The sequence below is a fragment of the Choloepus didactylus genome, chromosome 5, assembly GCF_015220235.1.
Source record: "Choloepus didactylus isolate mChoDid1 chromosome 5, mChoDid1.pri, whole genome shotgun sequence".
NCBI classification, from domain to species: domain Eukaryota; kingdom Metazoa; phylum Chordata; class Mammalia; order Pilosa; family Megalonychidae; genus Choloepus; species Choloepus didactylus.
In genome coordinates, this window is record NC_051311.1 from 89886072 (window position 1) to 89901044 (window position 14973).

At 39.1% G+C, this 14973-nt stretch overlaps 1 protein-coding gene across 9 annotated transcripts in view; it reads left to right on the top strand.

Annotated features, from left to right (window-relative positions):
* The window catches only part of SRPK2 (SRSF protein kinase 2), a 321319-nt gene that overhangs the window by 54694 nt on the left and 251652 nt on the right, over window positions 1-14973 (top strand). The window contains exon 1 of one of the 9 annotated variants that reach the window (XM_037836460.1): window positions 14909-14961. The exons of the other annotated variants lie outside the window; for them this stretch is intronic. Within the exon in view, the coding sequence (XP_037692388.1) occupies window positions 14930-14961 (32 nt within the window). The 5' untranslated portion in view covers window positions 14909-14929. Of the gene's footprint in view, window positions 1-14908; window positions 14962-14973 lie in introns of those variants that run through there. 9 annotated transcript variants of the gene reach the window in all.

Below are 14973 nucleotides of genomic sequence, written 5' to 3' on the forward strand. Positions count from 1 at the left end.
GAACACTTATTTATTGCTGGTGAACTGTATAATGGTACAGCCACTCTGGAAGACAGTATGGTGGTTTTGGAGAAAACTAGATATTGAATTACCCTATGGTCTGGCAGTTCCACACTTCTCAGTATATACCCAGAAGATTTGAAAGCAGTGACACAAACAGACATTTGTACAAAGATGTTCATAGCAGCACTGTTCACAATTGCCAAGAGATGGAAACAATCCAAGTGTCCTTCAACAGATGAGTGGATAAACAAAATGTAGTGTAGGCATAAGATGGAATACTCTGCAGCAGTAAGAAGAAACTAGGTCCTGAGACATACGGCAACATGGATGAACCTTGAAGATACAATGCCGAGTGAAATAAATCAGACACAAAAGAAGAGATATTGTATGTTAACACTTCTATGAACTCCTTGAACAATGTAAAATCAGTGTCTTATAATGTAGAATATTGTGGACTAGTGATAGAAGTTAATGGAGGGGGAATAATAATATAATATGTTCAGATATGTTAATAATGGTGAATTCAAAGTTATAGGAATGGATGGGGTGATGATTTTTTTTTTTTTTTTTTGCTTTTGTACAAGGGATTTGTTAGGTTACAAATTTACAGTTCTAAGTCCATAAAAATGTCCAGATTAAGGCATCAACATGACTATACCTTCACTGAAGAAAGATCTTTGGCGTCTGGAAAACCTGTTAGCTGGGAAGGCATGTGGCTGGCATCTGCTGATCCCGGATTGTACTCCAGCTCCTCTCTCAGCTCTTGTGTGTTCTTGGTTCTCTGTCCCAGAATGTTTCTCTCTAAGCGCCTGGGGGTACTGTCCTAGCATATGCTGGGGCAAACTCTGGACTTCATCTCCTAGCTAAACGTCTTTCTGTCTGCATCTCCAAGCATGTCTGAGCATCAGTATCAGAGTCAGCAAGTGTCTGGTCCTGCGTGGCTCTTTTTTTTTTTTTTTTTTTTTTTTAAATTCAGTTTTATTGAGATATATTCAGGTACCATACAGTCATCCATAGCGTACAATCAACTGTTCATAGTACCATCATATAATTGTGCATTCATCACCCAAATCTATTTTTCAATATTTTCCTTACACCAGAAAGAATAAGAATAAGAATAAAAAATAAAAGTAAAAAAGAACACCCAAATCATGTCCCCCATCCCACCCTATTTTTCATTTAGTTTTTGCCCCCATTTTTCTGCTCATCCATCTATACACTGGGTAAATGGAGTGTGATCCACAAGGTTTTCATAATCACGCTTTTACCCTCTTGTAAGCTACATTGTTATACAATCGTCTTAAAGAGTCAAGGCTACTAGGTTGGATTTTGAGTTTCAGGTATTTACTTCTAGCCATTCCCATACATGAAAACCCAAAAAGGGTTATCTATACAGTATGTAAGACTGTTCACCAGAGTGACCCCTCCACTCCATTTGAAATTCTTTCAGCCAGTGAAACTTTGTTTCATTTCGCATCCCCCTTTTGGTTAAGAAGATGCTCTCGATTCCACGATGCTGGGGACAGATTCATCCCTGGGAGTCATATCCTGCATTGTCAGGGAGATTTACACCCCTGGGAGTCAAGTGCCACGTAGGGTGGAGGGCAGTGAGTTCATCTGTCGAGATGGCTTAGCTAGAGAGAGGGAGGGCCACATCTGAGCAACAAAGAGGTACTCAGGGGGAGACTCTGAGGCACAATTATAAGCAGGTTTAGCCTCTCCTTTGCAGTAAAGAGCTTTATAAGGGCAAGCCCCAAGAAAGAGGGCTTGGCATACCAAACTGCCAATCCTCAATGTTTGTGAGAACATCAGCAACAATCCAGGTGAGGAAGCCCAACACTTCCACATTCCTGCATATATACTTTTATTCTCTGCCCAAATGACTTTGGGATGTGTCGCTATTTTACACTAACCTATACAAACCTACCAGATCTCACTTCCTATTCAAAGTTCCATGTAATTATGGTGTTTGAACAAACTGACTGTAGAAGTTATATTGTTTAGAAAATATAGATCCTGCACCAAATAAACATCTCGTCCTTTGGTCTCACATGGAAGTTGAAGTTTTAAAGCACAGTCAGTTTAGACCGTTACCCTTTGGCCCAGTTTACCCTAGTCCTAACTAGATCTGCTTCATTCATGTCTCTAATTGAAGTCTAGGCTCTTCTTCAGCATTTTTTTTCTTTTCAAACTTTTGCTAATACTGACATTCATATCTGCCAAGCTCTGGCTCTGAGTTTCAGGTGTCACACAGATACCCAGGGACTGATCAGGTTATACACAAAGGGATCAGCATCTCAGAGTTTGGAGATAGCCATTACAATTCAGGAAAAGATTTGACTGCTGTAAGAGCTTATAATCTAGGGACCTTTACAATAATTGTCCCCCAGTAAGCTGTGCTCTAAGATTCAATTTTGAGTTTACACATTGTAGTTAGTCCATATTGGTGAGGCATTATACTGTTTATATTTTTGTTTCTGGTATTGTTCACTGAAAGTGCTGTGTACAGGATCTATTCACCTCACTGTGCTTCTCACAGCTTTACTCCTTCTGGTAGTTGCTCAATATTCCATTGTATGCATCCAGCACAGTTCACTATTCTGTTCCTGATTCAGTGTACCCTTAAGCCACCTCCACCTGTTGCAAATCATGAATACTTCCTCCATAAACACCAGTGTGCAAATGTCCATTCATGTCTCTGCTCTCAGATCTTCCAAGTACATACCCCAAAATGAGGTTACAAGACGTTATGGAACACACATACCTAACTTCTTGTGGAACCACCACGCTGACCTCCAGAAAGGCTACACCATTCTGCCTCCTCATCAACAGTAAATAGGTACATCCCTCTCTCCATGATTTCTCCAGCACTTCTATCTGTATTTATATTTTTTCTACAATTTTATAGTGATATATTCACATACCATATAATTATCCACAGTGTATGATCAGTTGTTCAGGGTATCATCATATAGTTGTGCATTTATCACCACAGTCAGCACTTGAACATACTGATTACTACGAAAAAAGTTTTTTTTTAGGAAATAATAAAAAAGATAAAAGAAATAAAATATCATACTATACAATATAATAGTAAGGTCAGCGAAACACCACCACTATGAAGAATCCCCTATCCCTCCCTTATATCCCCCTCTCATGCATTTAGCTTTGGTATTTTGCCTTTGTTACATTTAATGGAAGCATATTACAATGTTACTGTTGACCATAGACTCCAGTTTGCTTTAATTATATTTTTTCCCCAATACTATACCTTTTTTTAAATCTTTTTTTTAATAATTCAGGTTTATTGAGATATATTCACATACCATGCATTCATACAAAGCGTCCAATCAATTGTTCACAGTACTACCATATAGTTGTGCGTCCATCACCAAAATTAATTTTTGAACATTTTCATTACCACACACACAAAAGTAATAAGAATAAAAATTAAAGTGAGAAAGAACAGTTAAAGTAAAAAAGATCACTGGGTGTTTTTTTTTTTTCCCCCCAGTTTTTTCTACTCAATCATTCATACACTGGACAAAGGGGAGTGTGATCCACATGGCTTTCCCAATCACATTGTCACCCCTCATAAGCTACATTTTTATACAGTCGTCTTCAAGATTCAAGGGTTCTGGGTTGTAGTTTGATAGTTTCAGGTATTTACTGCTAGCTGTTCCAATTCATTAGAACCTAAAAAGGGTTGTCTGTATTGTGCGTAAGAGTGCCCACCAGCGTGACCTCTTGGCTCCTTTTGTAGTCTCTCAGCCACTGAAACTTACTTCATTTCCTTTCACATCCCCCTTTTGGTCAAGAAGATGTTCTCCATCCCACGATACTGGGTCCAGATTCCTCCCCAGGAGTCTTATTCCACGTTGCCAGGGGTATTTACACCCCTGGGTGTCAGATCCCACATAGTGGGGAGGGCAGTGATTTCACCTGCCAAGTTGGCTTAGCTAGAGAGAGAGGGCCACATCTGAGCAGCAGAGAGGCATTCAGGAGGAGGCACTTAGGCACAAGTATATCCGTCATCTCTTTTGCCATATCTTCCCCCAGCTCACTGATTTGATTTTTGAATTGATTTAGGAGATGTATTTATTAATTATTTGTTTCAATTTCTGTTTCTCAGTTGAAGTGTTAGTTTGTTCCTTTGGCTGATCCGTATTTTTGCATTTCCTAGTATGGCTCGTTATCTTAAGCTGTCATGGCGTCTGATTTGAGTAGTTTATCATGGAGCAGGTTTTCACTCTTTTACCTAGGGTTTTCTTGTTGGTTGACTTTGTTCTCTAACCTTTGTTCAGTTCAGCTTACTCTAGATCTCTAACTTCGGTTCTATTTAGTTTATCAGAATTTTTCACCTCGTGTTTTTCTGTTTCTTGCCTGCCTCTGTGTAGCCTTCTTGTGAGAGGGTCTCCTCAGATATGGTCAACCCCAATCAGATTTTCCCAGTCCAGAGATGCCCAAGTCTTGGGAGGAGGATGTGGAGTTTCCCTGAGAATGAGACCTTCCCATGAGTCTTCTAGACTCTGTGCTTTTCTTTCCGTCCAGCAGGTGGTGCTTGGCATCCCGCAGCTCCCTCACCAGTGTAAGAAGGTGCAGTGCCTTTAGTTCTTTGCAGACTCTGAGCCTGTCAGGGGCATAGCTGACTGAAGCTGGTTTGTCATTTCCAGCCTCTGGGGTCTGAGCTCCTTGCGGGAGGGCTGCCAGTTGAGCTGGACCACACCCCCTTCTTCTTGGGTAACTTATGCCCTTTAGGAAAATGTCTCCCCCACTAGGCTCACTGCTTTGTCAGATATAACTCAGCTCTCCCTTACCTGGGTTCAGAGGCTAGTTGTAGATATCTGAAAAGTTCTACTTCTAATACTTGTTTAAGAAAGAAAAAAGAAGAAAAAAGAAAAAGAAGTCCCTTTTTAAATTATTTCCCCAGCCTGGAAGTTTTGTCAGTTCAGAATAGAGTATTTTAAAACATGCTGTGGGCTAGTATCTGGATAATTACTCTCCAACAGCTTTAATTCTGCATTCGCGCCAAGGGGTTAAAGTGTAAAAAGGTAAGGAGTCAGAGAGCAAGAAAGGAGGAGGGGCAAAATGTATGGGAAAATAACAAACCCAGCCTTTTTGAGCCAGGGAATGCATGCCTGCTTTTATGTGACACCCCTCCCCTTCCTGGAGCCCAGCCCTTCTTTAGCGCCCCCAGCTCCAAAAGTTAATTAATTAATTTGTTAACTAATTCTGCAGTTGAGGGTGTGTTGAGCCCCCTTCTTGCTCCCAGTAGATTGTTGTTTTTTTTTCTTTCAGGGAGCTAGCAGTGAGATAGACCATGGGTTCTGGGCAGGAAGGGGTGACAGACCCCTGGTTGGGGGAACTTACAAATTTTGCTGCAATCTCAGCTTTTCCACCCCATCTAGACTTGTGTATGATGTCTGACTGGTCACTGGAGACCCTGAGAACAGTGTTTCATACAGTTCCTGGCTAACTACCAGCTGCCCTAGGGGAGAGACTAAATTTCACACCTCAACACTCCGCCCTCTTGCCCCAACATCCCTCTATACATTTTCGAAGGACAGCTGCATCCAATATAGAATTCTTGGTTGGTTGTTCCTCTCCTTTGGTATCTTAAATATATCATACTACTGCCTTGTCGCCTCCATGGTTTCTACTAAGAAATCCTCACATAGTCTTACCAAGCTTCCCTTGTATGTGATGGATCACTTTTCTCTTGCTGCTTTCAGAATTCTCTCTTTGCCTTTGACATTTGATAATCTGATTATTAAATGTCTTGGCAAACCTCTGTTTGGATCTGCCCTGTTTGGGGCACACTATGCTTCTTGGATGTGTAATTTTATGGAAATTTTCTGTGATTATTTCCTCCATTATTGTTTCTGCCCCTTTTCCCTTCTCTTCTCCTTCTGGGACACCTATGACATGCATATTCATATGTTTCTTGTTTTCATTCAGTTCCCTAAGACGCTGCTCATATTTCTCCATTCTTTTCCTGATCTGTTCTTTTCTGTGTAGGATTTCAGATGTCCTGGCCTCCAGTTCATGAATCTTTTCTTCTGCCTCTTTAAATCTGCTGTTGTATGTCTCCATTGTGTTTTTTATCTGTTGTGTTTTGCCTTTCATTCCCATAATTTCTCCCAATTGTTTTTTCACAGTTTCGATTTCTTCCTTATATTTGCCCAGTGTCGTCTTTACATCCTTCATCTCTTTTGTCATATCTTCCCTTAACTTGTTGATTTGATTTTTGGATTGATTTAGGGGATTTGTTTGATTAATAATTAGTTGCTTCAATTCCTGTATCTCAGTTGAAGTGTAAATTTGTTCCTTTGGGCCATATCTTTGTTTTTCCTAAGGTTACTCAAAATCTTTTGTTGTCTAAGCATCTGGTTTCCTTGGTTACCCGAATCAGATTTTTCCAGACCAGATGGGCCCACGTCTCAGGAGGAAGATGTAATTAGTATCATGTTTCCCTGAGGAACAGGTTGTCTGACTTTCCCTTGAGGCCTCTAAGTTTGGTGCTTTTCTTATCTTGCCCATCAGGTGCAGCTCCCCACCAGTGGAAAGAGATGCAGTCCCTTTAATTCACAGTGGACCCAGTCCTGGCCAGGGGCTGAGGGTGTCAGAAACCAAGTTTAAGTTGTTTCTGGTTTGTTTGTATTCCTCCATGTGCTGGGGTCTAAGTTCTCTGAGGTAGGGCCGCCACTGGAGCTGGGTCATGCACCCCTTTTCTTAGGGAGGATTACATCCCCCTGGGAGTTCTCTTATGCACTTGAATTCTTTGTCTGAGTCTCTTAGCTCCACCCTTTCCTAGGTCAGCTGTTGAAAATTGAAAATTCCAGAGGCTTTCTCTAATGAGCTGCTTAGAATGAGAGAAAAAGAAAAGGAAAAAAAGCAAAAGCTCCTTTTAGAGCCAGTCTCTAGCCCCTCATTTTCACCATTGATTGGAGTTTATACCAAGTTCTCTGTGCCCCCTTTTTGGGGACACAGCCATTTTCCAGTATTTTGAGCTCAGCTGTCTCCAAAAGTCTCTGTTTTTATTTAGTTATGTGTGTGTGCATCTATGTATATCTATATATATATTTATATAGATAGACATATCTATATATATATTTATATAGATAGACATATCTATATATATCTATCTATATACGTATTTTTTTCCTTCAGCTCTGCATCCTCTCTGCCACAGATTCCTGTTTGCTCAGAGCTTATCTGTGCTTGTAGGTTGTATTCAGTAGTCCAAAATCGTTAAATTAAAACTGCAGTTGAGCTTGGTTGAGCTACAATCACTTGCTCCCGGCAGGGACAGCTTCTTTCTCCCACAGCGAAGTTTTGCAGCTCAGCCTGCTGTGCTTGGGGGAGGGGGTCCAGTCTTCAGTTTTTACTTACAGTGTTTATGGTGTGATCTCAGCCATTCCACCCATTCCTGACTGGTGTGTGATATGTGAACGGTCACAGATGTCCCCCAACAGTTGTTTCAGTCTATTTGTTAGTTGTTCCTGGCTATTTATTAGTTGTTCTAGATGACTAACCAAATTTCACACTTCTCTATGCCACCATCTTGCCCTGCCTCCTGTATTAAGTTTTGAGATTGTGCAGAGTAAGTTCTCCAACTTTATTTTTCTATTTTTTGATGGCTTCGGCTATTCAGGGCCCCTTACACTTCCAAATAAAGTTGGTAATTAGGTTTCCCATTTCTGTATAGAAGATTGTTGGAATTTTGATTGCGACTGCATGGAATTTACAAATCACTTCTGGTAGGATTTATATCTTTATAAATTTAGTCTTCCAATCCATGAACATGAAACGTCCTTTTATTTATTTAGATCACCTTTGATTTCTTTTATCAGTGTTTTATAGTTTTCTGTGTGCAAGTCCTTTACATTCTTGAGAATGTACATCCAGATATGATGGCAGTGTTGTGAACTCCAGGACTCACTCCTCAAAAAATCAGTTAGTGGACAGGCAGAAACTGTCTCAGTAAACTGTTGTGGAGTTCTGGATGCCATGGGAGCACCATTCAGCATCCAGGGATAAGCAGGACAAAGAGGGTGAGAAATGTGGCAAACAGCTCTGAATAACTCCCTCTGTGGCAGCTGCTGGCTTCCATCACCTGCTCTTGAGATTAGTGCCTTGTATCTGCTCCCTGGTTGGCTGTTGCGGTTGGAGAGTGATGTGGAAGTCCACTTCCTCAAGTACAGGGAGATGCATGCTTTAGTACTGATCATGACTTTTGATGGGCAAAATAGGTTGCTGGGTGCTGTTTTAGTGAGCTCCGGACAGGGACTGCTACATCCATTGTTTCAATCCTGCCCCTGATAGTCGAATGTGGTTGAGGTTTAAAGACGCACAGCCTCCTCTGGGCTGTGGGGAACAGTTTTCTGAAGAGCGCCATCTGCTTAGTATGCCAGGAAATCACAATTTCAGTGAGCTGTCAAAAAGACTCTTGGGTGTCTTTCCTGATCCTCTTCCCAGGACTCTTTGGAAGTGGTCTGCGCTCTGTTCGTGGGTCCCTGGCCCTATTCTGGCTGAGAAATACTGACTTTGGGAAGTTCCCTCTGGGGTAATCTTCATCCCAGAATTTGTCCTCCATACACAGGCAGCTAGTGGCAACAAAAAGGGAGTAAATAAAAGGTATAGAGGCAAAAGAAAAACAGAACAGGTGGAGATTCCTGGAGAAGGAATAGATGAAAGGAAGCTTTTTCCTGGGGGTGAAAAAATTGCACAAGTAATTCAATCTCAAAAATTTTACCTAGGGAAGGAATCAGACAAAGCAGCACTGAGAAAATCTGATCAGTTAAGCATGGGCAGTTCTAAAGGTCTAGAATAAGTTGAATCAAGTGTCAAAAGAAGAGCCTTAACAAAAAGCTAATCAACAGTAAAACCTAAGGAAAGAGAAACTGACCTTCAGAGAAAAGTTATCAAAATAATCAGATGCCTAAACATCAGCAAAAAAAGTGTAAGCCATACCAGGAAATGGGAAAATATTGTCTAGTCAGAGGGACAAGTTACAACTTTAGGGTAGAAACAGACTTTGGAACAACTAATTAAAAATGCTCAAACTATTCTCCTAAATCAATTCAAGGACATTAAGAAAAATATGGCAAAAGAGAGAAAGTCTAGAAAGAAGACACTGAGTGAGCATAAAGAAGAATTTGAAGGGATGAAAAGAAACATAACAGAACTTATGGGAATGAAAAGCACAATTGAAGAAATTAAAAATGCACGAGAGGCCCACAATAGATTTGAACTGGTAGAAAAAATAATCAGCAGCCTAGAAGACAGGACAAGTGATATCTTAGAGACAGAAGAAGAGATAGAAAGAAGAATGGGAAAAATTTAGCAGGGTCTCAGTGACTTGAGTGACTGGATGAAGCATACAAACATGCGTCATGGTGTCTCAGAAGAAGGGAAGGGAAAAGAGGGAGAAAATGTTTGAGGAAATAATGCCCTAAAATTCCCAACTCTGTTACAGACATACATATAAATGTACAAGAAGCACAGTGTACTCCAATCAGAATAAATCCTAATAGACCTACTCCAAGACACATACTAATCAGTATGTCAAATGCCTAAGATAAAGAGAGAATCCTGAAAGCAGCAAGAGAAAAGTGATTTGTCATATACAAAGAATGCATGATAAGACTATGTGCTGATGATATCTCATCAGAAACCATGGGGGTGGGAAGACAGTGGTATGATATATTTAAGGTAGTGAAAAGGAAAAACTGCCAGCCAAGAATTCTTTATTTGACAGAACTGTTTATCATAAAAGAACTAGAGTTTTAAATATTCTTAGATAAACAGAAATTGACAGTTTGTCAACAAGAGACCTGCCATACAAGACATACTAAAGGGAGTTCTGAAGGCTGAAAGGAAAAAACAGGAGAGAGAGGCTTGTAGGAGAGTATACAAATGAAAATTACCGGTAATGATAACTATGTGGTAAAAAGAGAGACAAAATAAGATATGACATATAAAAACCAAAGGATAAAATGGTTGAAGTAACTACTGCCTTTACAGGTAATCACATTGAATGTTAATGCATTAAACTCTCCAATCAAAAGCCATAGGTTGGCAGAATGGATTAAAAAGTATGATTTGTCTGTATGCTGTCTACAAGAGACTCACCTTAGATCCATAGACACAAACAGGTTTAAAACAAAAGGTTGATAAAGGATATTCCAGGTAAAGTGTAGCCAAAAAGGAGCTGAGGAAGCTATACTAACATCAGACAAAGTAGACTTTAAATGTAAAGCTGTTACAAAAGAATTTGAGTAATATGCTAAATGAACTAGACCTAACAGACATACTGATGTTTGTACCCCAAAACAGCAGGTTATATATTCTTCTCATGTGCCCATGGATCATTCTCCAAGATAGACCACTTGTTGGGTCACAAAACAAGTCTCAATAAATTTAAAAAGATTAAAAGTATACAAAACACTTTGTCTGACCGTAATGAAATGAAGCTAGAAATCAGCAACAGGGAGATAAGTGGAAAATTCACAAATATATGGAAGTTAAACAACACATTTAAACAATAGTGGGTCAAAGAAGATGTTGCAAGAGAAATCAGACAAATGAAAACGAGATCACAACGTATCAAAACTTATGGGATTCAGCGAAGGCAGTGCTGAGAGGAAAATTTATAGCCCTAAACGTATACATTAAAAAACACTTATTGGTGGTTGTTATGTTGTCTTGTTGAATTGATTCCTTTATCAGTATATAATTACCATCTTTTTCTCATGTAACAGTTTTTTACCCAAAGTCTGTTTTATCTGATACTAGTATAGGTACCCTAGTTCTTCTTTTGTTACTACTTGCATGATATTTATTTTTTCTATTCTTTCACCTTCAAATTCCTTGTGTGCTTAAATTTGGCATGAGTCTCTTGGAGACAACTACCATTTTGCTATTTGGCCCTTGTAAATCTCATTCCTTTTTTCCTTCAGTTCCTCCATTAATGCCTACTTTCGTATTTATTTTATTGTTTTGTGTTGTAGTATATTGAGTGTTGTTCTGGTTTGCTAATGCTGCCGGAATGCAAAATACCAGAAATGGATTGGCCTTTATAAAGAGAGTTTATTTGGTTACAGAGTTACAGTCTCAGGGCCATAAAGTGTCCAAGGTGTGGCATCAGCAATTGGGTACCTTCACTGGAGGATGGCCATTGGTGACCGGAAAACCTCTGTTAGCTTGGAAGGTACGTGGCTGGTGCCTGCTTGCTCCTAGGTGGTATTTCAAAGTGGTGTTCTCCAAAATATCTGCATCAGCTTCCAACAGCAGTCTTCAAAATGTCTGTCTCAGCTACAGCAAGGTGTGAGCTCCTTCTGTCTGAGCTTATATAGTGCTCTAGTAAACTAATCAAGGCCCATGCTGAATGGGCGGGACCATGCCTCCATGGAAATTATCTAATCAGAGTTACCACCTACAGTTGAATGGGTCACATCTCCAAGGACACAACCTAATCCAAAGGTTCCAACTTAATCAGTACTAATATGTCTGCCCCTACAAGACTGCATTAAAGAATATGGCTTTTTCTGGGGGACCTAATATATACAAACCGGTATAGGGGGTTTATTTGGTTAATAGAGTTACAGTCTTAAGGCCATAAAGCATCCAAGGTAAGGCATCAACTGTAGGGTATCTTCACTGGAAGAAGGCCATTGGCATCCAGAAAACCTCTGTTATCTGGGAAGGCACATGGTTGGCATTTGCTTGCTCCCAGGTTGTATTTCAAAATGGCATTCTCCAAAATGTCTATCTCGGCTGCACCTCCTCTCCAAAATGTCACTCTTAGCTGCTCTCTAGGATCCCTCTGTTTGTGAGCTCATTTTATGGGACTCTAGTGAACTAATGAAGTGTCTTCTCTTTTCTATCTGGTTATATTTTTCATATATTTTCCTTGTGGTTCCCATGGGGTTAAAATGTAAAATCGTACGTATATAACAGTTATATTTGGTTTTATACCAAATCTACTTCAATAGCATACAGATATACTTTCCTTATATCCCTCCAGACCATCATTTTTTTTTTTGTACTTGTTACCACTTATATCTTTGTAGTTTGTATGTCCAAAACTACGGATTTATCATTCCTTTTTATGCATTTGCATGTTAGCACCCGTAGGAAGTAAGCAGAGGTGTTATATACCAAAAGAAATTACCATCACTTTTAGAAATCATGAAGAGATGTTCATTCTTCATAGCAAGTGATCTCTATCTAGGTTTATAATTCCAGACTAGAATTAGGGGGTCAGAAAGCTGATTGAGAAGTGATAAAAGAAATGAATGATAAAGATGATATACAACTGGCTAATAAGCACATCAAAAGATGCTCAACATCACTACCATTACGGAAATGCATACCACAATGAGATACTCCTTTATACCCATTAGGATGGCTGTTTAAAAAATGGAAAATAATAAATGTTGGTGAGGATTCGGAGAAATAAGAACCCTCTTACATTGTTGGTGGGAATGTAAATTGGTGCAGCTGCTGTTGAAAATAATTTGGATATTCCTCTGAAGGTTAAAGAAATAAGACCTGTCAATTTCACTTCTAGGTGTATACCCAAAAAAGTTGAAAGCAGGAATTCAGATAGGTGTTTGTACACCCAGGTTCATGACAGCATTATTCATAATTGCCAAAACATGGAAGCAACCCAGGTGCCAATTAGTGATTGCATCGTTAAAATGTGTCAGATATACACAATGGAATATTATTCTGCTATAAAAAATGATGTGATGTTACATGCTACAACACCGTTGAACCTTGTAGATACCATGTTCAGTGAAATAAGGTTGACACAAAAGGGCAGATACTATGATTCTTTCATGTGACATCTCTGGAATATGCAAAATCAGGGAGACAAAGTAGAATATATATTACCGGAGGGCAGGAGTAAGGCTAAAATGCTACTGCTAAATGGGTACAGAGTTTCTGTTTTTCTCATGGATAGTGGTGATGGTGGAATACTGTTGTGAATTTAATATCACTGAATGGTACATGCAGGTGGTTCAAATGGGAAATTTTATATTGGATATATGCTACCACAAAAATTCTAAAAATCATATATAGAAAAGGGAAAGAAGGAATGGATGATCCCCAGCAGTAGTTTATTTTTAAAAATCATGTTTAGGCAAGGGGCCAAGATGGAAATGAGCATTTTGTCTTCTTTCTTCTATGTTGGTTTCCTTTGCTTTATGGAATAAACCTAATGTATTTTGGAAAAAAATGAAAAACCAGTTTTTGTGAAGGAAGTCTTTGTTTCTTTTTAGCTTACATTAAGAAATCAAAGTGATGTTTTCCCTTGGAAAGAATTCTTTATTGTTTGGGTTGGGAACTTGGCTAATAAATGATTAGTGTGGAATTCAGTTCTGTCCCGTAGGTTGTTAGAGCAGGAAATGCTTTCCCAGTGCTACTGGTCTCAGGATCTTTGCTTTCCTATAGTTTTTCTCTGTTATATTTTCCAAAGAGAGGGAAAAAAAATGTAGAGACCCTTGATCTTATAATCTGAAGTTCTGAAAATTTTGAGGATGTCGCTTTCCTTCTTTTGGGTATTCAAAAATGTGATACAGATGTAATCTTATCTTTCACTATGAAAAATCAGATATGGGTTGAACATGCCTTAATATTAATGTGATTATATATTAGATTGAACTATATGAAATTGACTTTTTTTTTCTTAAAAGGTCAGATAAAAGCAAATTTCCTATGGTTCATCCTAATACAAATAATAGCTAATAACAGCAGTTAACATGTATTGAGCATTTACTGTGTGTTGGGCATTCTACTAAATGCTTAATGTGTATTTATCATGTTTCATTCTCACAACAGTCCTAAATTGGACTTCAGAAAATCTTGGCTGTCCAAAATCCATGTATCATCCTGGAAGGAGGGCCTAGTTTTGGTTCACCTTGTTTGGGTCCCTCACCTTTTTTCCTTCACATGTCAGTGAGGGAGCATGGTCTGTTTCAGGTAGTGGCCATTTCCTTGGCCACAGCCCACAGTAGGTAGAGCTTTCACTTGGGAATCTGGAAGGCTCTTGTTTTTTTTTTTTTTCTCTTGTCTTGAATATGAGAGGATGTGAAATGGGAGTTATCGAAGTCATTTTGTCACCAGACAAATCCTGAAAAATGAGTAGAGAACAGAGCCTAAACGAGAGGTGGAGAGAAACTCAGTCCTGACAATGATATTTGAACCCTAATTTCTGGTTGTGTATGAAGCAGGGGCTACCTGCTGGACTTTTAGTTATTCATTTCATCCAGACTGAGTTGGAATTTCTATTACTTAAAACTGAAAGAGCAGCATTATTCATGGTAACCAAGTGGAAACGACCCAAATGGCCACTAACTCATGGCTAGGTAAACAAGATGTCGTCTTATTGATTCAATGGAACATTATTTGGCAATAGAAAGGAATAAAGTACTGAAATATGCTACAACATGGCTTAATCTTGAAAAAGTTATGCTAAGTGAAAGGAGCCAGACTGCATATGTATGATTCCTTTTATATGAAATGTCCAGAATAGGCAAATCCATAGACAGAAACTAGATTAGTTATTGCCTAGGCCTGGATTTGGAAGGAATTGTGTGTGTGTGTGTGTGTGTGTGTGTGAGAGAGAGAGAGAGAGAGAGAGAGAGAGAGAGAGAGAGAGAGAGAGAGAGACTGCTTATGGATATGGGGTTTCTTTTTGTGATGATGAAAATGTCCTAAAATTAATTGTGGTAATGGTTGAACCACTCTGTAAATATACTAAAAGCTGCTGAACTGTACCTTCTTAAGTGGGTGACTTGTATGGTAAGTGAATTATATCTGAATAAAGTTATTAGTTAAAAACAAAAACAAAAGATTGAAAATTCTAATGGATAACACTGTTATTCTCATTTTACAGATGAGCAACTGAGGCACAGAAATGTTAAGCAGCAAGCCCAGTGTTGAGAGCTGGTAGGTTGTAGA